This window comes from Capricornis sumatraensis, chromosome X (genome assembly GCF_032405125.1).
Source record: "Capricornis sumatraensis isolate serow.1 chromosome X, serow.2, whole genome shotgun sequence".
NCBI lineage: Eukaryota > Metazoa > Chordata > Mammalia > Artiodactyla > Bovidae > Capricornis > Capricornis sumatraensis.
In genome coordinates this window covers 112585002-112612575 of record NC_091092.1, presented here as the reverse complement: position 1 = coordinate 112612575, position 27574 = coordinate 112585002, and the positions used below count along the sequence as shown (strand labels likewise).

The 27574-nt window shown below is 40.6% G+C and overlaps 1 protein-coding gene across 3 annotated transcripts in view; it reads right to left on the bottom strand.

Moving 5' to 3' along the window:
- DMD (dystrophin) overlaps positions 1–27574 on the bottom strand; it is a 1795368-nt gene that overhangs the window by 74022 nt on the left and 1693772 nt on the right. For all 3 annotated transcript variants that reach the window (XM_068961890.1, XM_068961891.1, XM_068961892.1), the window contains 4 exons: positions 25906–26107; positions 23638–23723; positions 21494–21651; positions 572–738 (listed from right to left, as the gene is read on the bottom strand). In XM_068961890.1, coding sequence (XP_068817991.1) covers positions 572–738; positions 21494–21651; positions 23638–23723; positions 25906–26107 — 613 coding nt within the window. The remainder of the gene's footprint in view (positions 1–571; positions 739–21493; positions 21652–23637; positions 23724–25905; positions 26108–27574) is intronic.

The following is a 27574-nucleotide window of genomic DNA, read 5'->3' as shown; positions in this document are numbered from 1 at the left end:
TTCACAGATCAAGAAGTATGTTCTAGGCTGCTCTAAACAATTTTGGTTACTTTAGGGCAAGAAAAGTGGTGTAGAGTGATTAAGAGACTGAGCTGCCATGACAAGTCTCCCAAAATAGAATCATTCCTTAGTTTTATAACAGATTCTGGGAGAGTTTCTATAAACAGAAAAGAGCATGGCGAAAAACAAGAGATGATCAAAATGTCTTGGTTCCAGGAAAGAAGAGATACAGTTAACCTGTGTATACTTGATGAACGAAAATCTTGGTGGAGACAGGGAGTCCGTCCTGATCGATGAAGAACATGGCTCTGTAGAGCTAAAGAGGGAAAGCGGAGAGGGCCACCTATCTCATGAAGCAGATCCACCAACATAACCCAGTGCTCAGGGGGGTGACAGCAGGGATCCAGGCTCCAGCCTGGTCACCTCCTCTCCCACCATGGAGAGGAACAGACTAACAGTAACTGGCACGGTGGGCAACAATGCGCTAATAGCAACTGGCATGGGGGGTGATCAAGTCAGACAAGGGTGAGAAATGATACGACAAAAATGACACTGGGGGGCTTCTGCCTACCTGAAGCCGATGATCGGACACTCCTTGCAGATGTTACACTTGGCCTGATGCTTGGCAGTCTCCGCAGCAGCTACTCTGTGCAGGACGGGCAGCCACACCATGGACTGGGGTTCTAGTCTCATCCAATCGAGGAAGAGTGCCGCTTCGATCTCAGGCTTATTATTAGCCTGCAGAGACAGGAGACCGGAGAGTGCAAGGAGAGAAGATAAGAAGGTAAAGGAGGCGTATGTCATTTCCAGGGATGCATCAAATAAAGAGCCAAAGCGGTACAGCGAGGCCCACTTTTCACAGCCTGATTCTGCAAATGTCCCCTCAACATCCACACGAGCCCTCTGACACATGGCAGTCTGGGAAACTGCCATGACCCTGTTTGGCTACTAGATGAGAAGAAAGCAAAGCAAACAAATGCAAAAAGTAAAGTACAATACACACCTGGGAGAGACTATATCTTACTCCAGTTTGGGAAGAGATATATAAGACTTAGCTATAAGTAAAAAGGAAGTGCTTATTGATAAAATTTCAAAAGACAGAGAGAGAAAAAGGAAACCTCAAGGAACGATTGATCTTTTTTTTTTTTTCCCCTCCAGTGAATCTGTTTCTCAGTGTTTCTTACAATCGTAATGAAGAGGCTTTACAATTCATTTGGTCCCAAAGCTTCATTTTACAGACAAGAAAACTGAGATGTAGATGAGAGAAATGGCTTTTCAAAGGCCAGACAGCTCCCTGGCAGCAGCAGTGAGTCTAGCATTGAAACCCCCCGCTCTAGTGTTCTCTTCATGGCGACCTGTTGTTTCTCTAACTCTAGTTTTCTGTTTTTCAGAGTTTATAAATACTGTGCCTCCCAGTGAGTCTAATGATTTTAGAAAATTCAAAATATATTTATCCATCATTTGATTGGTATGTTACTATAGTCATGCATTTAATTACATTTTTTAACCCTGTAAGATCATGTTTTACATTTTTATATTGTTAGATTGATCCATATATTAACCACTTTTTGGGGGTTTGTTTTCTATTGCTTCCTTCAATCTCAGATCTCCCATCTGGAATCAGTTCTGTTGGCAGTGTTTCTTTTAGTATTTCCTTTAGTAAGTGTTGATGGTGAATTTCTCAGCTTTTGTTTACCTGAAAGTCTCTTTTATCCATATTCTTGATAGTTATCCTCACTGGGTAATGATTTTTAGACTGAAAGGGGTGTTTCATTTGTTTTGATTTTGTTTTAGTACACTGAAATATTATTTCACTTTCTCTGCTGCTAACCGTTGACAAGTCAGCCATGATGCTATTGGTTCCTTGAAGGTCATCTATCCTTTTCCTGTCTCGTCTCGTACTTCTAGGATTTTATCAATAACTTTTAGGATTTACTAGGCTTCAGGAATCTGTGGGTTAGAGTCTTTAGTCAGCTCTGGAAGCTTCTCAGTCATGATCTCAACAAATACTGCCTCTTTTCCATCCCTTCTCTCTGCTTACGGGAATCCATCAGATCAATGTTAGACTTTCTCAATCTAACTGCCATTTCTCTGAGCAGGCCTTCCCTAAGTGCCTTCTCCAGAGAAGGTCTTCATTTGCTTTTTCCAAGAACCAAAGGGTGCTACCTATTTTGAGATCAATTTACACTGAATACATGATGGGGTATTTAGGATCATACACATAATGCGTATATGAACTGCAAACTCGTGGTGCTTCTCTTGGAATGTGGTGTGCTAATAAAGAATGTATTCACACTTTAGGCAGACAAGAGTAGGGTCATTGGGCTTGTAACACTCACCACTTCGGCAGTACTCCAGGAGTAACCCCCAATTATTAACTTAGCAACATTATAATGAGCTGTTTAACCTTGAATTCCTAGCTGCAAAGTGGCATAAATTCAAGCTACTGATCAAAAGCTTCTGTTGAGTACTTCGTTCTAGATAGAATGCTATCACAGAGGTAATGTACTTTGTTAACATTTTCTTAAAAGCTAAAAAAGAATTATAGAACCTGACGATGAAAGGGACCATGGACGTGAATTCCTCCTTCTGGAATGGCACCACAGAGCTGTAAGACTTTTGACAGTTACCACGTCCAAACTTATCCGATGTCAGTATGTTCTCATAGCTGCCATATAATAACCATCCATGTCAGGAAGCAAACATCCTCCATGGACAATCTTGAACATTTGTGTACAGGTACCCTTGTCATAAGTGCTTCATCACACTGAGCTGAAATCCATCAGCACAGCCAATAGGAGGAGAGGCTCCAGAGTCCAACCACAAGAGTTCAAATCCCAGTTTTGCCACTGATTGTGTTACTCTGGGAGAGTAACTTTATCTTTCTGTGTCTCAATTTTTCTCTGCCATGAAGTGGAACTATTTATAGGACCTACCTTGTAGGGCTGCTTTAATATTTCAATGAAAGACACTTGGACACTGGCACACAGCGAGAGCCATGTCAGTCAGTGTTTGCCATCGTTATGTCACTATCACTATACATCTGACCAGAAACATCAAAGTTCTCAAGCTTTCACAAATCTCTTTCAATATTTTACCAGAGCTGTCATGTCTGTCCATGGCCCTTCGTCCCTATTTCTCTTATTTCTTCCTCATATGACAGGGCATGGTTTGCCATTGTCCTTTAGAACTCTGTTCTCCAAAATATGATGTGCTGTGAATGGTACTGCCATCTCTCTGGACAGTATAATTGGATGACTTTCTTTTGTTCTGTACTAGAGGCTCCCACAGCGCTTCCACTCCACTAAAATCTCTGGGTCAGTGTTTCCCAGTGTGTCCAGAAGATCAATGACCCAGCAAGATGTTTCAAGAAGAGAAGGTCAAATTAATTACGGAAACATTGCACATTTTATCTGTCGCTTAATGCACACTAACATACTAAAAGCTGGGTTGGTTGTCAGTAAGGAAACATTAAACCTTGTTTGACCTCAGAATTTCTCACACTAATTATTCAGTGATTCTGGGACATTTATCATTGTTCTTATGTTATAAGATTTGTGAACACTCCCAAGGTACTAATGCACTGTTGGGTATGATAAGAAATACTGTTTGGCTGTCTCCAGTGATTCTTCTGTTTTGTACATATTCATTTGGGATGTATTTCCTTCCACTTCTGTCAAGGACTTTCCTGTTAGTTTTAGCCCATTATATCAGCTCATCCGTATCTTTAAGGATCGTGACTCTTACAGCCCATGGGTTAGTCATTCTCCCCAACTCTGTAATCTTTACATTTAAATATATGTTTTCTGGGGACTTCCCTGCTCGTCCAGTGACTAAGACTCCACACTCCCAATGCAGGGGGCCTGGGTTCAATCTCTGGTCAGGGAACTAGATCCCACTTGCCACAACTGAGAGTTCCCATGCCACAACTTAACAGATCCCACACGCCACAACTAAGACTCAGTGCAGCCAAATAAATTAAAATAAATAAACTATGTGTTCTGCCTTCATCCAAAAGTCACTAGTGAATAAATTAAACAGGCCAAGGTCAAAGGTGGGCCTCACCACTACAGACTGCACCTCTAGTCAACACAAAGCCACAAGCCACCCCTCTCTGGTTGGTGGACTGTGACCCCCTCTAGTCTTATTATTATTTAGTCTCTAAGTGTTTCTTCATCTGGTAAACAAAGATACAATGAGAGACTGTGTCAAAAGAACTGCAAGTTCCGGTTACAATGAGTCCTATAACAATCTCTTGCTCCACTGGTCCAGAAACTAAATTTATCAAAATAACCATCTGGAGCTAGGACAAAAACTATCACAGAAATACAGCAAATTGAAAAAAGCATTACTAATTCATTCTGATGTAAAACATGGGATTTATTGTTGCCCAAGCTGAAACTCCAGTACTTTGGCCACCTCACATGAAGAGTTGACTCATTGGAAAAGACTTTGATGCTGGGAAGGATTTGGGGCAGGAGGAAAAGGGGACAACCAAGGATGAGATGGCTGGATGGCATCACGGACTCGATGGACACGAGTCTGAGTGAACTCTGGGAGTTGGTGATGGACAGGGAGGCCTGGCGTGCTGTGATTCATGGGGTCACAAAGAGTTGGACACGACTGAGCGACTGAACTGAACTGAACTGAACTGAATCTGAACCTATATAAGTTTCCCTGACTTAAGTTTAAAGGATAGTTTCTTTAATGATAGATTCAATGACAGGCTACAAAGAAAGAATTCAGGCTTATTACAGAAATCATAATTTTAACAGAAAGCTTCTGTTCACTGTGGAAGACAGAGAAAAAAAAAAAATCTGACCATGAGTCAGCAACAAATGTAGGTGCCCAAAATAAAGAGGAAAAAAAAAAAAACTGACCATGTCTGTGATGTATAACCAAAGGCCTAACAAATACGGTGTGACACAATCATTGCATTATCCTTGGGACTAGAGAACGGTGTCTAGTTCTAGTGGCTAAAGCTAAGTCCTGACCCAGAACTTAGAGAAGGCTTGGCAGAAAGGCACAGCGATAATTAAAGAGCTTGAAAGACCTATGAGAACAGCTTAAGGGAATTGGGATTATTTAGCCATGAAACACACACACACACACACACACACACACACACACACGAGAATATGCAAGAAATAGTGACTGAAGGGGTGATTTAATAACAGTTTTCAATTATGTGAATGGCTCTTGCACAGGGGCCTATGACCAGCTGTTCGATTTCTCCACCGAGAACAGAACAAGAAGAAACAGGCTTAAGCAGCATGAAGAATTTAAGCTGTAACTCATGCGGAAGCATTTCCTGATGCTGAAAGTTGTTAAAGCATTAGTGGAAATTAACAAGGGGATCTAGAGAATGCTCTCCTCTTTCAAAAGACCACAGATTCTCCTGCGCTTAAAAGCGGGAAATTCTCAAGGTTCTTTCTTCCTCCTAAGATGCAAGATACATCATTTTGGCTCTTTCAAAACTGCTCACCTGTGCCAACTGACAGCACTGAAGACAAGGTACAGGGATTCACATTCTCATTCTGTTTCGATCTTTCATTTTTACTACCAACAATTCTGTATCCTAGTGGCATATTCCCTTTCCTTTTGTCTGGCAATAAAGAAAGGAAGAATTCAAAACCAGGCCAAGTGTCTATAGAGAGCTAAAAGCACTAGAAGTAAAAGCCAGCTAAAATTACATTGTGATCACTCTAGAAAACAAGAGGTTAGCCTGAAATGTCAGGAAGCTGTTGAGGTCAAAAGATAGGTATGAGGACAATGGATTGAGGTCATCCTTGCAGATGCCATTATCTGCTGACCCACATACAAGCCTCATAGCTTCTCTCAGTATTGAGGATGACCTTGACCTCGCCCCTAAACACCAGTGTCAAACCATCTAAGCAAAAACTCAGAATGGCCATTCAGCCCTGGGTTTTGTTTTTGCTTTCAGCAGTATCTCCTCTTTCCACTTTTATGGTGTGCACACACACAAAGCAAAGATACCATAGCTCCTTCCAGTGTGACACCCATAGTGTGCAAGTATCTTGGGTCTCCGTTCCTTCTCTCTTGGTGCTCTCCTGGCAGCAATTACCGACAGCACAGAGGTGAGGGAAGGAATCCATTGTAGTCACTGCCTCTGTCTTCCAAGGCATTGCACGCTGGCTTTATACAAATGTCATCTTAACAACGTACAAAGACAGTGAATGGCTAGCCAAAGGATGCAATTAGCAATATAATAATTTCAAAGGACATTACGTGGTAGGTTGGGAGTTGGATTTGCCACGGTTCAGAGTATCTTTTCGGTTTCTTTCCTGTTGTGCTTTCCGAAACCCTTTGGAACTGAAGGGCTGGGCTTCAAATGGCTGTCAGGGTGTCAACCTGAATACTTATTTTTCTCTCAGGCTAACAGTCAAATCAGTCAATTCTAAAGGAAATCAACCCTGTATATTCATTGGAAGCTAAAGCTCCAATACTCATGGCCACCTAATGCCAAGATCTGACCCATGGAAAAGCCCCTGATGCTGGGAAAGACTGAGGGCAAAGAAGGGGGTGGCAGAGGACGAGATGGTTAGATGGCATCACTGACTCAATGGACATGAGTTTGAGCAAACTCTGGGAGATAGTGGAGGACAGAGAAGCCTGGCATGCTGCAGTACATGGGGTTGCAAAGACTTGGACACACCTTAGCGACTGAACAACAACAATAGGCTAACAGAACCAGTTCCTAGCCACAGAAGAAAGGTGATGAGAGAGTTTCTCAGCAAGCCCTGCTCCCCAACTACCATAAACACACATATATTTTAAAGAGAAGGTAACTGGCATCCCCACTGTCAGGCTTTTGAAAAACCATGTCAGTTTTTAATAATCTGAAAAGAAATTCATATAGAGAAAAGCAAACATTATGGAAGAGATTGTACGCAGTAGTTCTCAGATGATAAAAAGGAACCACCTTTTGTTCTGGAAACAATACTTGTCTAAAGCTCCTTTGTTTCTCTCCTAGGTTGCAGGTTATTTAGAGACAGGAAGTATGTTTCTATACCTTCCATGAAGGTTTGGTGAATTTAATGATGGGTAGGAATTAAACTGTCATCACAATAAATAAAAGGAAGGGTTATAATATCTGAATGAGGTTAGAATTAAAAAAAAAACCTGCATAGGCATCTTAAAGAGCAAAAAATAATAAGTTTATAAGGGTTGTCTAAGAAATAGGAGACAAAATAAGTTTCTTTTAAATAGTTTTTCAAGTTAATGTCCTCTGTTGGCTTGTTTGCTACATGCAAAAGGCTAATCCATAGTCTATTTCTGGATTTGGAGAATACAAAGAATCATCCAGGCCAACATGTCAGTAGTGCTAAGATTGAGAAACTGTGTCCCAGTGTGAACAGCTTATATTGCCATGGTTTATGTGTCAAAACTAAGAAACTAACATGGGTCCATTATGATTAACTAAATGCTACAGGGCACCTAACAGGCAGGCAATGCTCTTCTGCAGCACAGGAACCGAGAAGCTATGATAGGCCTGTTCAATTACTGCCTGTGAGACAAAGGGTACGCTGGTTAACACTGTGGAGAGACAAATGAGATGCTGCTTAACACCTATTAGAATGGCTACCATCAAGAACACAAGAGATAGGCATTGGTGAGGCTGGAGAAGAGAGAACACTTGTGCACTGTTGGTGGGAATATAATTTGTCTTAGCCATTATGGAAAACAGTATGGAGGTTCCTCAAAAAATTAAAAATAGAACAACCATGCAATCTAACAATTGCACTTCTAGGTATATAGCCAAAGGAGATGAAAACAGGATATTGAAGGGATATCTGCACTCCCATCTTCAATGCAGCGTTATTCACAATAGCCAAGACGGGTAAACAACCTAAGTGTCTGTCAATGGATGAATGGGTAAAAAAAAAAAGACGTGGTGTGCATATATATAGGAGAATATCACTCAGCTGTAAGATGGAAATTTTTGACAATATAGAAGGGCCCTGAGGGGGTTATGCTACTTGAGATAACTTAGAAAAAGACAAATACTGTACAATATCATTTCTACATGGAATATAAAAAAGTTGAACTCCCCAAGAAAGAGTAGAATGGTGGTTGTGAGAGAATGGGGGTAGGGGAAATGGGGAGATTATCAATTTACAGCTAGTAGATAAGTAAGTTCTAGAGACCTAATGCATAGCACACTGATTACAGCCAACAGTACTGCATTATAAACTTCAGAGTTGCTAAGAGACTAGATCTCAACTGTTCTCACTACAAAAGAGAAGTGGTAATTATGTGACATGGGAGAGGTGTTAGCTAACACTAGGGTGGTACTCATGTTGCAATATATGTGTCGAATCAACACATTATACATTAAACTGCCAAATGTTTTATGTCAATTATACTGCAATTAAAAATTTTTTAAGGTTGTGCATTAAACTTATACCAGGGTATATGTCGATTATACCTCAATTTAAAAAATTTTCATCTAAACATATATATTTACCTATTACAGAGTGAGGGAAGAAAAAGGACTAGTAAATTTCAAGAAGCCCAAACCAGAAGTCACAAGGGAACATGCTAAAATTGTAGACCTTGATTTGAAATCAGGGTGCTTTTCAATAGAAACTCCACGTAATGCATCTCATGACAAGTTACAGAAATCTATTTATTCATGGCAAATAATTAACTCAAGCAAGGTTAAAGCAGTCAGCTAGTACAAGTGTGTGCGTGTGTGCTTTCATTTATTCAGTAGAGTTCCTGTCTATTTAAAAAATAACTAAATATATAAATATTGCATGCATTCATATGCATGAATAGAATTTCCAAACATTCTTATTGAAAGAATAAGGTAAATTTATAGAAAATACTGGGGACAAACCACAGATATTTCAAAAAGGTTAATCTCTCCTCCCAGGCCATTTTCATCTGTTTTCACTAGTAAAATGTTCCCTTTCAAATAGCCATTTCAAAAAGCCATTTCAATATCGCTGCCATCATTAATGGGTTATAGCATTAATAGCTGACAACCCAACTTTCCTGGCCCTGATTGCAAAAAGCCCTAGTGTTAGAAAAGATTTGCTGAATTTAAATTGATCACAACTGTTTTGTGAATTATAGTCTGTACACAAAGATTTAGAACTACAAGGAGAACAGCTAGCTGGGGTCACACGGTATAGGACAGGCAGTTCCTGACTGTTCCCTGAGCTGTTATTACGATTTCTTTAACAACCTCTAAATCTACCAAGGGCATCAGTGGAATATTTTACATAAGAGAGAAGTCTGAACTAGCAACGAACATAAAAGGAGGAACAAGAACAAGTTGTAAAGAATATTAATGATGCTTCTTCCAAACGATCCCAATTTTTATGAAAATCAAACGAATGCAAAAAAAAATCTGCTATAAAACGATATGAAACCTGCATGTAACAAATAAAACAGAAGGAAGGTGGCATTTTGATCTTCTTAGACATAAGATCCTTGTGTTTTACATTTGGGTTGCTGAGGAAACTCAAGTGTAGGGCCACCAGGGATCATTTGTATGAGGCATCACATGCTGTTTTGTCACTTCTTGTTCTTAGTCTAGGCTACTTCTATTCAGAGAACAGTTGCTCTCATGTGAAAGGCCACACTACACATATAAGACTGTTTTCTGTATTTTGCATCTCTGTTACAAGAACTGTTATCCAGAAGATCAGGTAAGACTTGGCTGATAATAACCAACTTTGAAATATACACCATAACCCATATCCCTTTTGGCTTTTTCCATTTACAACATTTAGCATACAATCAAAGCAACCTGGGGATAAATAACTCTTGAGGTAATCTGTTTTGCTTGATGTTACAGATGAAAAAAGGCTCAAAGAAGTTAAGGACACAGCTCAAGATTATCTATTATTTTCAAACTGAAATATGTATGCTTAAAGGAGTCTACATGGGTGGACAGAAGTGATATCTGAAGGGAACATACAGGGTGATTTCCAAAATCTTTTGAAACTTCAACTTGTCCGAGAGTGTGAGAGGCTCTGATATCTAAATACAGACAACGTGAGATAATGCCCGAGTACCAGACTGTGAACTGAATTTTGTGCCAGTCTACTGAGAGCTACATGAAGGTACAAGTGAATACTCAAAAGGCACTGAGATAAATGCATGCTCCTATTTCTTCTGATCATTTCCTTTCCCTCCTTCTTTTTGGCATTATGTATCTTTCCTCCTGAATATTCATTGGAAGGACTGATGCCGAAGCTGAAGCTCCAATACTTTGGTCACCTGATGCAAAGAGCTGAGTCATTAGAAAAGACCCTGATGCTGGGAAAGATTGAAGGCAGGAGGAGAAGGGGACAACAGAGGACGAGATGGTTGGACGGCATCACCGACTCAATGGACATGAGTCTGAGCAAGCTCCAGGAGATGGTGAAGGACAGGGAAGCCCGGCATGCTGCAGTTCATGGGGTGCCAAAGAGTTGGACACGAATGAGCGACTGAACAACAACGACAATCTTTCCTTCTGGCATTTCCCAGGAGGGTCGGTGTTAAAGAACTCGCCTGCCAATGCAGGAGACTCACGTTTGATCCCTGGGTAGAGAAGATCCCCTGGAGAAGAAAATGGCAACCCACTCTAGTATTCTTGCCTGGAAAGTCCCATGGACAGAGGAGCCTGGTGGGCTACGGTCCACGGGGTCACAAAGAGTCAGACATAACTTACTGACTGAACAACAACAACCCTTCCTTCTACTGTCAGATGTTATGACATATATGAGCTGCATGGACTGACAGGTCAATTGAGGCAGTGAAAAGGAAAAAAAGAAACAGAAAAGCCTATGGGTTTCTCAATCCTTATTAGCACATGAGTCATGTTATATGATTTGGTCCCATGAAAGAATTGGCTGATGTGGAAATGTATTTATCAGACATATGCTTAGCTTGTACTGCTATGGGGGGAAAGGATGGTCAATTCTATGCATTTGTGTTTTCAGCAACATCATGGCAAATATGGTACCCAAAGGCAACTCAGTCAGGAGAAGTGCCATTCTTTGTACATGCACAATTACCATGGATATCTTCAGTGACCCTCAGAAAATTAGAGGGGAAAAGTGCAGCTCTTCTTGACAGAAGAAAACCAGCTAACACATGCAGAGAGCAGGGTAGAATTAGAAAACTGCTATTGGGCAACCACCAAGGTAATCACTGAATTAGGACAGGATCATCAATGGAGGCTTACACCATACAGTGAAAGGCTATTGAGGAATAGAATGCTCAGAAGTGCTCAAAATATCACAAAAATGACTTTCTAATTACATAGGGAAAAGGATACTTTTATAACAGTAATATCTGACTGATACCACCATACCATTCATTCTTAGCATTATCAATAAGAACCAACCTGAATCTCATCTAAGGAAACAACCAGAAGACTCCAGAATACGGGGCTTTTTCCCATATTCTGCCTGCACTCTTCAAAAATGTCAGTGTCACGAATGAAGACACAAAGAATGCTGGGCGACTGTTCAGACGAGGTGAAAGGACACAGACATAACCAGCCAATGACAGACAAAGACCTTGACTGCATCCTGGAGGAAAAAAACCAGAAATAAGAGACACTCTGAAGGCATGGGGACATTTCAATGTGGACTGTATGCTAGATGGTCTTGCAGAATCAGTGTCAAATTTGTGTGTAGTGACAGTATTGCACTTTTGCAGGAGAAAGTCTTTTTATAAAAAAGATGTATGGTGAAGTACTCAGGGATTTATATTTTGTAGTATGATGGCCTTTTACCTTTAAATGGTAAAGGGGAAAGATGCGTTTGTGTGTCTACATTCAAAGCCATACATACCTGGGAAAAGTGAAATGTAAATGGGACAGAAATGCTAACCAGGGCAGAGAGACGTACAGGACATATGGGTGTGGATCATACTATCCTTCCAACTCTTCTTTGTTCTTGAAATTTTTTCAAAATAAAACACTGGCACTCCTTCCTGGGGGTAGGGGGGCAGGCAAGGAAATCAAGAGTGTAAGAAACTGATGACTGTGAAAGGGGAGGGGGGAATGCATTAATATCAATGGTATAAAATATGAAAAGCTCTTTAGGACTAGTTTCCTCACCAAACACAAACCAAATGTCAAACTGCCTTCCCCCCGTTCTTGTAGCTTCGTTGTTCTAACGCATCCCCACCCACTCACACACACTTGGCAGACATGTGCTTTGCCCAGATACCCAACTGACTTTTTAGCCATAAAATGAGCTGAATAAGCCCCACATTTACAGAAATATTTCTTGTTGGAAATCAGGATTAAGAGGTCAACAGTTGTGTTCATGAGACAAGAAGAAGTAACAGGCTTCCTGTAACTGCTGTCGTTGGTAGAAATCAAGTATTTTCTTTAAAGTTCTGAAGATAATGAGCAGGTTGGAGGCTGGCAGTCATTGCTCTAAATATTCATCAGGGCTGTGAATCACCCCTTAAAGAGAAAATAAGCCCAAACACTAACACACAGTGATTATCCACTCTTCATTTACATATTCAAGGACAACTGTCCTGACCTAAGGCTCCCCGCTCCACCTGACTAATAAACCAATTAATACCATGGCTCCCGGGAACAGAAGCACAAGTTTTAAGTCTATGCAAATCTGTAAGTATACACAACATTATTAATTTATGCTAGAGAGTTCTTATTTAAGAGGTTCATGGTAGAGCATTCATATCTGCCCAGAGTTATCATGGTATACCTTTCTCAAGTCTGTATCAGGACACATTATGCTCAAGAACAAGATCTAACAGTAACTCTTTCACAGCTGCCTCCTACAATTATTTAAAATACAGGTCAGGAAAAGGTATAAGTACAGGAACAGAACACAAGAGGAGTAGTTTCCACAGACTGGGAACAGGTGGGGTGACCACAAAACAAGAGGAAACTTTAGGGATGATGGAAATGTTCTGTCTTGATTGTAGTTGTGGTGACAAAACTACAGACATTTGTCTAAACTTGGAAAACAATTATTTTGTATTTTTTTAATGTAGCTAAAAAAGAAGCAAATCAGAAAACAAATTTTTCCCTATTTTATCAAATGTCAACCCCTCCTCCAAAACCCAAAGAAAGATACAACACAAAACAGAACAGAACAAAAACCCACCTTTAGCTTTTAATGCACCCAGACATCCTAAGGAACCAAGATATAAGATAAGGGTATCCCAAGATTTTTGCACTTCGATTCATCTTACATAATCTATGTAAAAAGAAAGATTTAAATAAATCCATTTTACAAGCCAGTGACAAAGATGGGAAAGAAGAAAATGGTAACTGTTGAATTCATGTCTCCTTGTTTCCATGAGCTTTGGGGGTACCTATCAACGTGAATTTGAATTAATGGTGAACTAATCAGAGGGAGTCCAGAATACTCTTCCAAATACAGGTGTGCCTCTCAAAAAAAAAAAGTTTTTTTTTTTTTCATTGGAACCTCTGCTTCAGCTTTTGTAGGAAATGAGTGGGGGGATACAGGAGGGAGGGCAGAAGGATGGAAAAAATTGATTCTAACAAAGACTACTTCTTTAGAAGGGTAAAAAGGAGAAACAGAATGACAAGTGCTTTTCCTTAGTAAGAGGTATATAAATGAAACAGGTTTCAATTCCATTACAAACCTGTCTTTAAAAGCTGGTGGAAAAAATACCCATCACTCCACATGGAGAAATTTAAGCACATAAACCACGACATATTAAATGGATAATTATGAAGGTAAACTCACCAAAGCTTATAGTCAAAACAGAAAAAAATAATAGCAATAAAAACCAATAGTTGACTCAAGATAATGCTGATAATACCCGGATAAAAGATTTCCCCAAAGTCTGCAGGAATTCTAAGTGTCCATCAGCAGGCCCAGCAGAAACTTGGTGATGCTACCTCTGCTTATACATATTGCTTATATATACCAAGTTCTAGAAACTTATACCATATCCATCAGTCCAAGCGGGTGTAAAAGGAATGTCAATGGGACCAAAGGGTCTATATTTTGATTACTCAACAAACAGCCCAAAGAAACCTAAGCAAAGTGGAATTTTTAGGAGTTATTTTAAGGAGGTCAAATATAAGATGTGATCAACTGGCATGAAGAAGGCTGTCAAACTGGTTAAGAAGTGTCTTGGCATGGTATTTTAACACCATTTCAAGATTCTCTAGAATCTAATCTACAGATACTTAGTTGTGGGCAAAAGGAATTGTTCATCTTGGTGGGCTATTTTCATGTTAAAAGACACTTTGTGCGTGCTAAGTTGCCTCAGTTGTGTCTGACTGTTTGTGACCCTATGAACTGTAGCTCACCAGGTGCCTCTGTCCACTGGATTCACAGGCAAGAATACTAGAGCGGGTTGCCATGACCTCCTCCAGGGGGTCTTCCCAACCCAGGATTTGAACCCGTATCTCTTACGTCTCTTGCGTTGACAGGCAGGCTCTTTACTACTAGCGCCATCCGGGAAGCCCAAAATACACTTTAGATAATCATAACTAAGGCTCAGTTAAGTACCTACTGCTTCCCTGGTGGCTCAGAATAAAGAATTTGCCTTTACGGACAGATTCAGGGTTCTTTACGGGCAGACCAGGGTTCGATGCCTGGGTCAGGAAGATCCCCTGGAGAAGGAAATGGCAACTCACTCCAGTATTCTTGCCTGGGAAGTCCCATGGAAAGAAAAGCCTGGCAGGCTACAGTCCATGAAGTCACAAAGAGTCGGACATGACTGAGCAAATAACATGTGCCCACCACGCTAAGTGCCCCACCTGTATTAGCTCATTTAACCCTCCAAAGTGCTCCAGGTACTTAGGGGCCAGGAAGCTCAAGAAATGTGTCCAAGGTTGTCAGAAAATAGCAGAGCTGATATTTGAATCTGGGCAGTCAACTTCAGGACCTACATGCCTAACCACTCTGCCACTCACTACTCCAGACGTCCTGCAATGATTTGCAATTTACATACACATACACACTTGTTCTCAACAATTGAGGCCGTAATTTATTCCCATTTCTGTATTACAGCAACTGTGCTGAGATGATATTCATTTTTGTCACAGGAATATAAAAATCGAGAGGACAGATGAAAAAGCAACTTTTTCATTTTGAATGCATAAATACAACGGGAGGTAGAAAACAGATGTAAAATAAACAGATTTTGACATGCAAGCTCTTGCAGGTGAAGCATATTGAATACAAACTTGATGTACTCAATTCTATCTAAACAATGAAGTCCTTAAAATGTTTACAGAAGAAGATGCTACAAAGACTATCGGGGGCGGGGGGAGGTGAGTACCTCTCAGGGCACTGTCAAGTACCAGTTTACATGACTCTCTCTGGAGTCACTTAAAAGTGTGAAGTGCTTCCCAACTAAGAGGAAACATTATTTGATTTCATCTGGAGGTAGAACTTAGATACCTGTAATTGGGATTAGAGTATTTTGAATAAAGATCATAGAGTGTGAATGTGAGTGTGAGTGTGTGTGTGTGTATACATGTGTTGGGGTAGGAGTGTTCATTTATCCACATATCCTATTATAATCTAAAATTCATATAAGACTATTTATAAACACTTCCTTAGTTCAGTCTAGTATTTGAATTGGTTATAGCCATTTATTTCTACTCAGATGGTTTAGCAGAAGGAAATACTAGCTTGGAACACAGGGAACTTGGGCCGGATCTCTCATTCTGACATAAATATAATTGCAGAATGAAGAATATATTCACTCTGCCTTTCTGGGTTTCAGTTTTCTCATCTGAAAAAGGAGGGATGTGAACAATGTCTTATGCTCTTTAAGGTACTCTGTGTGACCCACTGCCAGGAGTAGATCTGGCCTTCCCATGGTTGCAGGATCAATCTATCCTGTCAACAGGGATAGTTTCATGGAATATGAGAGCCAATCAACCCGATGATGCATTAATTGAAGCTGTATTTCCAAAACAGACTAATTTCAAATCTTCAGGTCTACTACTGCCCAAATGAGTCATTTTCCCAGTACACGTTTGACTGTCATATCCTTTGAAGATAGAAACAGATCTGTTTCCCCATTTAATATCAGTAAAGATACTACTGTCAAACCCATACATTGATAGTGAATTTTCTCTTTTAAAATTCATAGGCATGGCTCCATTTCTGGCTTCATGGATAAATACCTTGATGGATCTACACTGATTTTAAAATAGGCAAAGCATTTTCTTTGGACTTGGTGATTTATTTTCCTCTTTCTTTTAAAAAGTTTTTGTGTTTTTTCCCAGTTTTTTTTTTTATGGTGGTAAGATACACATACCATAAGATGTACTACCTTAACCACTCTAACTGAAGAGTTCAATGGTATTAAGTATATAGGAAACCTATAAAAAGATCACCTAGTGGGGACCACATGGGCAAACACCACTCTCCTCTTGTGTCTGCCAGGCCCCTCTCTTGAGCCAGAAGCTGACAGTTACCAACTTGAAAAGAAGGAAGTTTTCAAGTCGGTGACAAGAAGACAAAGGACATAAAAAGAATGTAGACTGAAGTCAACTTCTTCTGTGAGGCAGGGAATGTATTTGTAAGAGAAACAAGTACTTTTACTGCCGTTCACTTCCTGAGGCTGGTAGACAGAGCAGCCTTTGAGCGCCGGTTTGCTCGAGCCACCAGCCCGGCCCCGTTCCCAAGGTCTTAAATGCTTCGAACAAAGGGCAGAGGGCATTGTTCACTCCTGCTATCTTTCCCTACAGCAGACACTGAATTTTCATGCAATCCGCACAGCTTCCGAAAGGCAAGCTGACGCCAGAGCTCCCGGCTGAGGAAAAGGCTGACGGGGAGAGGATGCCAATTCTGAAGGAAGAATTCACAATGGATCTGTTCAAGCAGACTCCCAGTGACTAGCAAGGCGAGAGGGTCTCCAAATCTGAGTCATCTAAATCTTGCCCAGCTCTGTACCTACAGAACGTGCCCAACATTCTTCCAGCAACATCCGGCTTGCCAATACTCAACGTCTTAAAATGAGGCATCCTTTTCTCCCCAATGCTCCTATGTTCTCTGTTTTATTATGGCATCTTGTATTCTAGCAGAGACCTAGAAAATATGCCTGTTATTTCACCTTGGGAAGCTGGAGAGCCTTAATATCAAAAAGAGTGTATTGGGCTTCCCTGGTGGCTCAGGGGTAAAGAATCGGCCTGCCAATGCAGGAGACACAGGTTTGATTCCTGGTCTGGGAAGATCCCATATGCCGTGGGGCAACTAAGCCCATGCGCCACAACTATTGAGCCTGGGAGCTGCAACTACTGAAGCCCACGTGCCCAGAACCTGTGCCGTGCAACAAGAGAAGCCACCGCAACAAGTCACTGCAACGAGAAGCCCCCACTCGAAAAAAGCCCATGCAGCAGAGAAGACCCAGCACAGGCAAATATAAATGAGATAAATAGAAAATTTTTTAAAAGAGTGTATTTGGGGATGAGGAGGAAAATGGCCCAGCGGGGAGGAGAGGGAAGTGCTCACTGGACTAGGAATCAGACTCTCCCACCAGCTGAAGAAATGCAATGCAGGGGCCATTGATAAACTGTTCACCTACTGAAACAACAGTAAAAACAACCGTGAACCCAAGCCTGCCGATTCTGTTCTCCTCAAAGGGTTGGGGAAGATTAAATGAGAGAACTGTGCAACAAAGTTTAAAAAATACTATCATCTAGCAGTCATAACAATATTATGTACACAAGCATGGTCAGTACAAATGGTAGCAGTGAGAAGCTCTTACTTGGTAGTGAAAGCAAACCATGGGCAGCTATGGACAGATCAGGAAAGGTCTGAGAGTGAAGCAGGGAAACCAGGAGCTATTCCGTGAACCAGGGAAAGAAATGAGAGATTTCTAAGGATGGTGTCAGACAGTGATTGTGCGTGCTTAGTCGCTTAGTCGTGTCCGACCCTTTGTGATCCTATGGACTGTAGCCCGCCAGGCTCCTCTGTGCATGGGATTCTCCAGGCAAGAATACTTGCTACTTGCCTGGAGTGGGTTACTATTCCCTTCTCCAAAGGCTCTTCCCAGCCCAGGGACTGAACCCAGGTGTCTTGCATTACAGGCAAATATTTTTACTGTCTGAGCTGCCAGGGTTCTAATACTGAAAATAGAGTGTAGCTGTTACAGGGATGTGGTGAAACAAGAGGCAGCAGGTGAGTGAATAAAGCAGGTATCCCACAGCAGAATGCAATGGGCTGACAGGGACGGACCTGGCTCCTGATGAGAGGATGGCCCAATGGAAAGCAGAGTTTCTGCTCACGAGCCCCTGGTCCTGACCACCAAGTTCAAGGCAGTCAAAGGCTAGAGCTTACTCCTTCACACCATGAAAGAGAAATGGTAATTCTATGACTTGATAGTGCTAATTACTGCTACAATGGCAATCATATTACAATATAGAAATGTATCAAATCAACATGTCCCACACTTTCAATTTACATGTTATATGTCAGATTGAAAAAAAAAAAGACAGCGAGAACCAGAGTCCGGGGGAGGTGGCAATGTCAGTTTTGCGAGGTAATGGGACAATGGTTGCAGTGGCCCTGAGGCCAGGCCACCTGATTTCAAGGCAGGAACCATCACTGAATACAGATGGTTGTCAGCAGGTGTGTGCTCTGACCCTTGCACTCAACCCCAGTCACATGACACACACAACTGTACACATATATGTGTATATGAACACTCTGTATGCGTGTGTTTCACAGTAAGACTGTAAAAAGTCACTGAAACTTGACTAAAGAGAAAACAACACTGAGGGAGAAAAAGTAGGTTGCTGCAAGTTGTTTTGCAATAGGATTTGGGAAAAAAAAAGAATCTGGATTATTTGTGGTCATTCATACTCATTGTATGGGAGTTACTTGTGTTTATGTTCTGGAGGAGAAATGCTAATACAGCAACACATAAGAAAAAACCCAGAGAAAGTGATAGTCTATTCATGTTTTGGGAGATTTGAGTATGAGGTGACAAAAAAATACATGTATTTCTCCACATCTGTTTTACTTTTATAGTTAATTTGCCATAATTTGGGCAAAACAATCCAAACAGTACATGTAAGCAACCTTCATATATGTGCATTTCTTTAATCTGCCCAGTTAACTATTAAATGAATGCTAAAACTGCTTTAAATATGTAAATGTTCTGCCCACGAAGCCTTCTATAGTTTTATCTGAGTCTGTGTTAAGACTATATACAGGTCTAACCCAGTTACTTATTCACCTAGTTCTGTTGGTAATGAGATTAGAATAGAATGAGAAACCCCATACATCTGTAGTTCTTAGGATTTAAAAAACGTTAAGAACACTGCAAATAATGTAAAACTGCAAATATCTCTTCCTTGAGTGCGGGTGGTATTACAAATAGGAGCAACTTTTGAACAAAAGCCATGTGGTAATACTTATCAAAACCTACAAAACCGTTTATATCTGGTAATCCCATTCCTGAGAATTTATCCTAAGGGAAAAACTTGAATCAAAGAAAAGAGCTAACTGCATAAAGATGTTCACTGCAGCATTATCTATCTTACCAAAAAGCGGGAACAACCTAAATGTCTATCCATGAAGCGACGAGGCACTTGGGAGGAAGAGGGTATTTGTGGGGACATGGATGATGGTGTAGAAAAGGCACTGGAGCAGAATGCAAACGAGAATGGACAGGAGTGTGCCGACCTACTGACAGACATGAATGGAAGCACGAACCTCCGACTTGGTTGTAAGCCTATGGAAAGGCAGCATCCAGCCCTTGGAAGAATAGATGAATGTCAAAAATACAATCAGTTCAGTTCAGTTGCTCAGTCATGTCTGACTGTTTGTGAACCCATGAACAGCAGCACGCCAGGCCTCCCTGTCCATCACCAACTCCTGGAGTTTACCCAAACTCATGTCCATTGAGTTGGTAATGCCATCCAACCATCTCATCCTCTGTCATCCCCTTCTCCTGCCCCCTTCCCAGCACCAGGGTCTTTTCAAATGAGTCAGCTCTTCACATCAGGTGGCCAAAGTATTGGAGTTTCAGGTTCAACATCAGTCCTTCCAATGAACACCCAGGACTGATCTCCTTTAGGATGGACTGGTTGGATCTCCTTGCAGTCCAAGGGACTCTCAAGAGTCTTCTCCAACACCACAGTTCAAAAGCATCAATTCTTCAACGCTCAGCTTTCTTCACAGTCCAACTCTCACATCCATACATGACCACTGGAAAAACCATAGCCTTGACTAGACGGACCTTTGTTGGCAAAGTAATGTCTCTGCTTTTTAATATGCTGTCTAGGTTGGTCATAACTTTTCTTCCAAGGAGTAAGCATCTTTTAGTTTCATGGCTGCAATAACCATCTGCAGTGATTTTGGAATCCAAAAAAAATAGTCAGCCACTGTTTCCACTTTTTCCTATCTATTTGCCAAGAAATGATGGGACAAGATGCCATGATCTTTGTTTTCTGAATGTTGAGGTTTAAGCCAGCTTTTTCACTCTCCTCTTTCACTTTCATCAAGAGGCTCTTTAGTTCTTCTTCACTTTCTGCCATAATGGTGGTGTCATCTGCATATCTAAGGTTATTAATATTTCTCCTGACAATCTTGGTTCCAGCTTGTACTTCATCCAGCCCAGTGTTTCTCATGATATACTCTACATATAAGTTAAATAAGCAGGGTGACAATATACAGCCTTGACAGACTCCTTTTCCTATCTGGAACCAGTCTGTTGTTCCATGTTCATTTCTAACTGTTGCTTCCTGACCTGCATACAGATTTCTCAAGAGGCAGGTCAGGTGGTCTGGTATTCCCATCTCTTTCAGAATTTTCCACAGTTTCTTGTGATCCACACAGTCAAAGGCTTTTGCATAGTCAATAAAGCAGAAATAGATGTTTTTCTGGAACTCTTGCTTTTTCGATGATCCAGTATATGTTGGCAATTTGATCTCTGGTTCTTCTGCCTTTCCTAAAATCAGCTTGAACATCTGGAAGTTCACAGTTCACATATTGCTGAAGCCTGGCTTGGAGAATTTTGAGCATTACTTTACTCGCATGTGAGATGAGTGCAGTTGTGCAGTAGTTTGAGCATTCTTTGGTATTACAATAGGAAAGCTTAAAAAAATGATAGCTGTGTTAACTGTTTACCAACAGTTACTGAAAAGAAGGTTATGATGACAGAATTAGGTTAGGGAAGAAAGGAAGAGACCATGAAACTCACCTACAGAGGTCATTTTCTTGTTTTACAAAGGATGTCTCTGGCTGGAGATTTATTTCCTCCCTTGCTGAATCACTGCAGATTCACTTTCCCACCAACACCCTAGGAGCCTGTGGGGTTCTGGCTCTGGTCACAGACTTCTTTCCCTTCCTGCGCACTGTCCTCTCTCCCCAGCCCACAGTTCCAGAAGCCACTGCCCACAGAGATTTTGAACCTCAAAAAACCCCTACCTACCTGCCTACGGAAGAGCTAATGTGAGAAACTACAGTTCCGTGGTTTTTCCATTAATTCCCAAAACGCAAAAGAATAAATATGCTACTCAAGAAGCTGAATAACTTACGAATTGGAAGCAGCTCCTGACACTTGGCTCAATGTTACTGCCCCCAAAGGATGCAACTTCACCCAACTGTCTTGGGATTTGGATAGAGTCATGTAGAAGGAGGCCCAGTCTGCGCTGGTCACAAAATCCTGTTGAACTGGCCACTTGCTTGAAAAGGTCTACAGGAGGAAGAAGAGAATTCCAGCAATCAAAAAGTGGCACCAAGTAGATGCTAGCACAACTAAAGTACCTACTCAGTTCCAGTACCAATTCTCAAGAGGAGAGAGGGGTTCCCTACTTGCCCCGACGGGTTGCTTCTACTGTACACTAATCTGCACATTCATTACTTTTATGGATCAAGTTAATCACCACTGTGTATATATGAAGTGTGACAATGTTTAAGGAAACTATAGCCCTGTAAGAAATGAGAGTTTACATACACTTCTGACATGTGACTTCTTCCTAAGCCAGAACATAATCCTTTGGAAAACAGTTTATATATAGGACATGACCTCCATCATATAATAAATGTTTTAGCATTAGGAAACATAGAGCAGGCCCAAAGAGCTATCCCCTGTGGACATCAGATCCCAAAATATATCAAAATCGGGACCACACAGCAACTGTGTGCTAGAAATGGGTAGAGCAGAAGAGCAGCCCCTGAATGATAGCAGGTGCCCCAAATAGGTGGATTCACAGAATGAATGAATGCACTGAACACTTGTAACAGCTTTTGATCTCAGGAATCTAATTATTTTAATCCTATCTTATATTTAAATAAAAGTTGCCAAGAAAGTCAATCCATGAAAGCTTTTCCTACTTATATGCACACTGTAAACTCTCAGAAATTCAATGTTTGAATGGGATATTTATTTCAGATAGCAGTGACAACACTTGAGATCTCCCACACACCCACCCCCCAGCTCTCCAGTACATCCACAAAATTTCAAAATTATGAATTACCTGCAAACATCCCAGTTTGAAGTTAATATTTTTTGTTTGGCCAACCTCCAACCTGTTCCCTCTTAGTATAATAGCTGAAACACAGGCTGGAAGCTTCCTTGGTTTATCAAGTAAGTATTATGATGTGCTGGTACTTTACCATTAGCAAGCTTAGAGTAAAAGCTAACCTACAACAAGTAGCCACAATATTTAAAGGATGAAAGCCCACAGAAATATTCTGTTTCATCCAAAACGTATTTTCAAACAGCTAACGAAAGCTGTTCTTTTTTTCTTGGGTTCTTAGGATGAGAAAAACTCAAGTGGAAAGTACATAAAAGTGAGAGCTAAAAGAGCTTGTGTATTCTGTGGTTTACTCCTAGGGGGGAAATGAGCAGTAGGACACAGAATGGCTTTGGAGGAATTCAATCTCTTTTATCTTCTGCCTATCCTTAAGCTCAGCACATCTCCACATCCCTATGTGGCTAGGCCTTAGGGGAAAAGAGAAAAGACAAGATATACTAGGTTTGTTTAATATTCCTACTGAAAAGATTTCTCATGAGCATTTAAAGGGGAAAAACAAGTACATGCCTTCACAATGGGAATGAACGGTTGCTTCGTCACCTCAACCATCCCTCTGCTAGCATTTGCTTTTAATTTGGATTTACAAATTTTACGCAGAAGAGCCCAACGGCTAATCAAAAGGAAATTCTGTAAGGTGATAGTTACCCTGTAAGAAATGGCAAGCTGTCTCTCAAATAATAAAACGTTAATCACATCACAGAATTGGATATGTCAGTACAATTCACAGTAAGATGATTATAAAATAAACAAGGTTTGTTGAACAGGAATGCCAGATAGTACTCTTTAAATAAGAATCCAAAGATGAGGCATGTGCATGGATTAAACCTTCACATTTATTTTTTCTGACTTGGACAAAGGGGATAGGAAATCAGACTTTATCCCCGAGGAACATGTGTTTTATTCACACACAGTCGATGTAATGTAAAATAATACTCGTACTGGAGAAGCTAATCCTCGTTCTCTACTTAAATACCTACAATTTCATGTCTGACAGAGAACGGCACAAACCAAATTTTATGCCTGTCTAAGAGTAATTTTACATCTTACACGAGGAACCTGCTGTCAACGAAGAACACTGTGTCATTCCCCATCTAGATCTAGGGTAATTAGCCAACATTAATAAAAGGGTACACGTGACTTACATCTGTACTTGTCTTCCAAATGCGCTTTACACAGAGAAATGATGCCAGTTTTAAAAGACAGGACCCGGATCCTCCCTGTTCGTCCCCTATTATGAATAATCAAAGCAGAAAACAATTACTGACACTTTCTTGAAAGATAAACACTTCTTAGTTAAGGGGAAAAAAACTTGGATGTGGGAACTCTATTGACCATTGTTTTAAGATCATTAACGTTTCTGAGTTCATTATCTATTTGGCTGATGACCTAGAATGAAATGGAAATCTGACCAACTTGACCGGTGAACATTTACCAAGTTTTCAGTTTCTAAAAGACCTTATTCGAATGGTAAGCATTTCTCTACATAAAATAAGAAAAAAGATTCTTTTATTTATCTTTGGAGAGCCACCTGGGTTTAAGTAGATAAGGGGAAGAATTACTAGTATGTGCTAAGCAATTTACCCACTTTGGTTACTGAAGCCAAAAAATTACCAGCAACTAACTGTTCTGCCCTCTTCAACACTCATTTAGCTTTTCATCAGACTGCCTCTTACTGAGAAGAAAATTAGTCACTTCAGGCCACAAGACACATAGTATAAAATATGAACACTTATCTCTACAAGAAAAAATATGATACAATCTATTAGAGGGCATTGGAACAGATGATCTTAAGGAGCAATTTTAAAATATCCTATTGCTATAACAATGTTTTAACATACATATGCTTTTACTTTACATACAAACCATTCCACATGACAAATTTATTAAAAAGTTCATTGTATCCATGGGGAAAGCACAAGTTTTTCATTTTGTAAAACCTGTTTTTTGATCATTTTATTTTGTTATGAAAAACAACTGAACCATATATCCTGGTTCAAATAAAAGTCTATAGAATAAGCAAAGGGTAGGTCTCAAGAGTGGTTACTTTTAGTGAAAAATATGCTCAGCTTGCAACTGGTACAATTTACTAAATACATTAGTCAAACAGAAATCCTGGGTCCTAAATACATTCATGAAAAAGTATTAACACTGGAAAGTTTTTAGCATTTTCCCTATTTAAAAAGGTAAATCAAAAGTTTCACAAATTTTATACAGTAACTCAGGTCTTCAAGGAGTTAACATTGTCCCCAAATAATTTTCAGGCATAGAGAAGGGAAGTCATATACTCAGAATTCATTTGTACATCATCTGCAAAGAAAATGGGTGCTGAAATATATTTGAGGGAAGACCTGAATAGAAACCCTTCTCAAAGCAAATGTAAGTATAATCTGCAATTAAAATCCGACATGATCAAGAGCTTGGTAGATAATGATGGGAATTCAATAGCCTTGGAATTTAACAAGCACTATCTTAGCAAAATAACAAAGAAGAAAAAGGTATACATTTTAATCCAGGAGGTGGTAGAAATCTACAGCAAAGGCAAAACTAAAATAGTTGCTATGCGACTCCTTTCAGAAAAGCTTTCCAGATTTCTAAATGCGGAATATGTTCTTGCTGACATGTGAAATCAGGCATATAATGAGTTTGATGTCTAAGAAGAATTCAGTTGAAATTAAGACCAATTCCTGCTGCTACCTTCCTCAGTTGTCTTCATTAAGCTCAAGACAAAACTGGGGAGGGGGGCAATCCCAAAGATAAAAACAAGCACTCTCTCAGATAGAGGGATGAATGGAGGTGCCAAACTAAAACTTTGTCAACCTTTATTTATCTATATATAAAACAAAACAAAAACAAACACAATTCCTTGGTTTGAGGATCTGAATTTGCTACATTAAGGGCTTGTTTTCTTTTTTCTTTCTTTTTTTTTTTTTTTGCATAACCATTCACACTCTACAAAAATCTCTTGAGTATCAGCTAACACTATTTGGAGCTGGGGACAGGAGTGTCACACCTCAGGGAGCGCATCTCTTTGGGTAGAAGGAGCCGCACCCAAAGAAGGTGGAGGAATTCAAGATACACAGGCTAGCAAGGGCAAGAACCAACGGCTACACGCTGACTCATCCTACTACTGGAAAAATGAGTATCTTGAGGTTTCGTCTGCTTTCTAATCTGAGTGCAATCTACATCCTAGTTCCTTACCTCCCAGCATATCAAAACATTTTTGGGGGTTCCATTAAATGCAAAAATGATTAATCACAGGGATAGCATTTGGTCACACGGCTTCATGAAACTTTCATCCTGAGGACCATATTTCTCTAGACCAAAGCCCTGCTGTGAAGCTAATCACACCATCACCATTCTGTAAACTAAGCCTCCCATGGTAGAGTCTGGAGAAAGCCTGCCATACGTACGTATCATAAACATTCAGCAGCCAATTGAGACACATATCCACGCAGAGAGGGACGTTGACCAGATTGTTGTGCTCTTGCTCCAGGCGGTCATAAATAGTGGTCAAACAGTTAATGATCTGCAGGATGTCCATGGGCTGGTCGTTTTGCTTGAGGTTGTGCTGGTCCAAGGCGTCACATGCGGCTGACAGGCTCAAAAGATCCACTGCAAGAGACACAGAACATCATCGGTCATTTCAAGGGGAAAACCCTTCTGTCACTGTTTCTGACAATCCTAGTAGGACGGTCTTGTACCTTTAGTAAACACCAAACCCGAACCCTACCCTCTCTTATTGAAATGTCTTCTTCCCATCCCTTGGCTATGAGTTTGATGAGTAAGGTAAAGAATCAACCTGCAATGCAAGAGACCCCGGTTAGATCCTTGGGTAGGGAAGATCCCCTGGAGAAGGGAAAGCCTACCTACTCCAGTATTCTGGCCTAGAGAATTCCATGGACTGTATAGTCCATGGGGTCGCAAAGAGTCAGACACGACTGAGCGACTTTCACTTACTCACAAGCTCAGAGGTTGTTCTGAAGTCTCACTGGCAATGGGTGAAGAAGTGAGTGAAGAGATAGTACCTATGTTGGAACTATTGGGCCATTTTGGGGAGTTAAAGGGACCCATAGTGTTCTACAGGAACAGAGTCATTTCCACCCAAATCATGGGGGGGAACTGTTTTACTAGAGATTTTCAAAGGTTCCTAACAGTACTTTCTTGTATTAGTATCAGAGAAGGTCAGTTTGATTAATCGGTATGGTTGCTGCTGCTGCTACGTCGCTTCAGTCGTGTCCAACTCTGTGCGACCCCATAGACGGCTGCCCACCAGGCTCCCCTGTCCCTGGGATTCTCCAGGCAAGAACACTGGAGTGGGTTGCCATTTCCTTCTCCAATGCATGAAAATGAAAAGTGAAAGTGAAGCCACTCAGTCGTGTCTGACTCTTAGCAACCCCATGGACTGCAGCCTACCAGGCTCCTCTGTCCATGGGATCCTCCAGGCAGGAGTACTGGAGTGGGGTGCCATTGCCTTCTCCGAATCTGTATGGTTAGGGTTGTATAAACTTGATTTCCAGCTATGCATTTGTTTATTTTTTAATTTTTATTTTTATTTTACTTTACAATACTGTATTGGTTTTGCATTTATAATCATTAAGTATTTTTCTCCTTGAAATATCAATCACCTCCTAATTTCTCTTGCTACACTAACACTAGGTGAAAAATACTCAACGTCACTAAAATTTTCTATAGATAAACTAAATAACTGTGTCACCTATCTCTAGTTTTCAGATGTAAGGCTCACTGTTTCTCCTTTCACCTACTATGTATTTCATGCAGGAGATGCGTGAAATTTGATTCCTGGGTTGGGAAGATCCTCTGGAGAAGGAAATGGCAACCCACTCCAGTATTCTTGCCTGGAGAATTCCATTTACAGAGGAGCCTGTTGGGCTACAGTCCATGGTGTTGCAAGGAGTTGGACATGCCTGAAGCAACTGAGCACAGCACAGGACAAGAACTTTGTAAGTTTGGTGGGGAGTGGAGGTTTCCGTCATCTAAGGTGGTATTTAACGCTATACCAAAAAACAAACATGTATCAAAAGTAAAACCTCAACCCTGCCCAACATCAGCAAATCATAA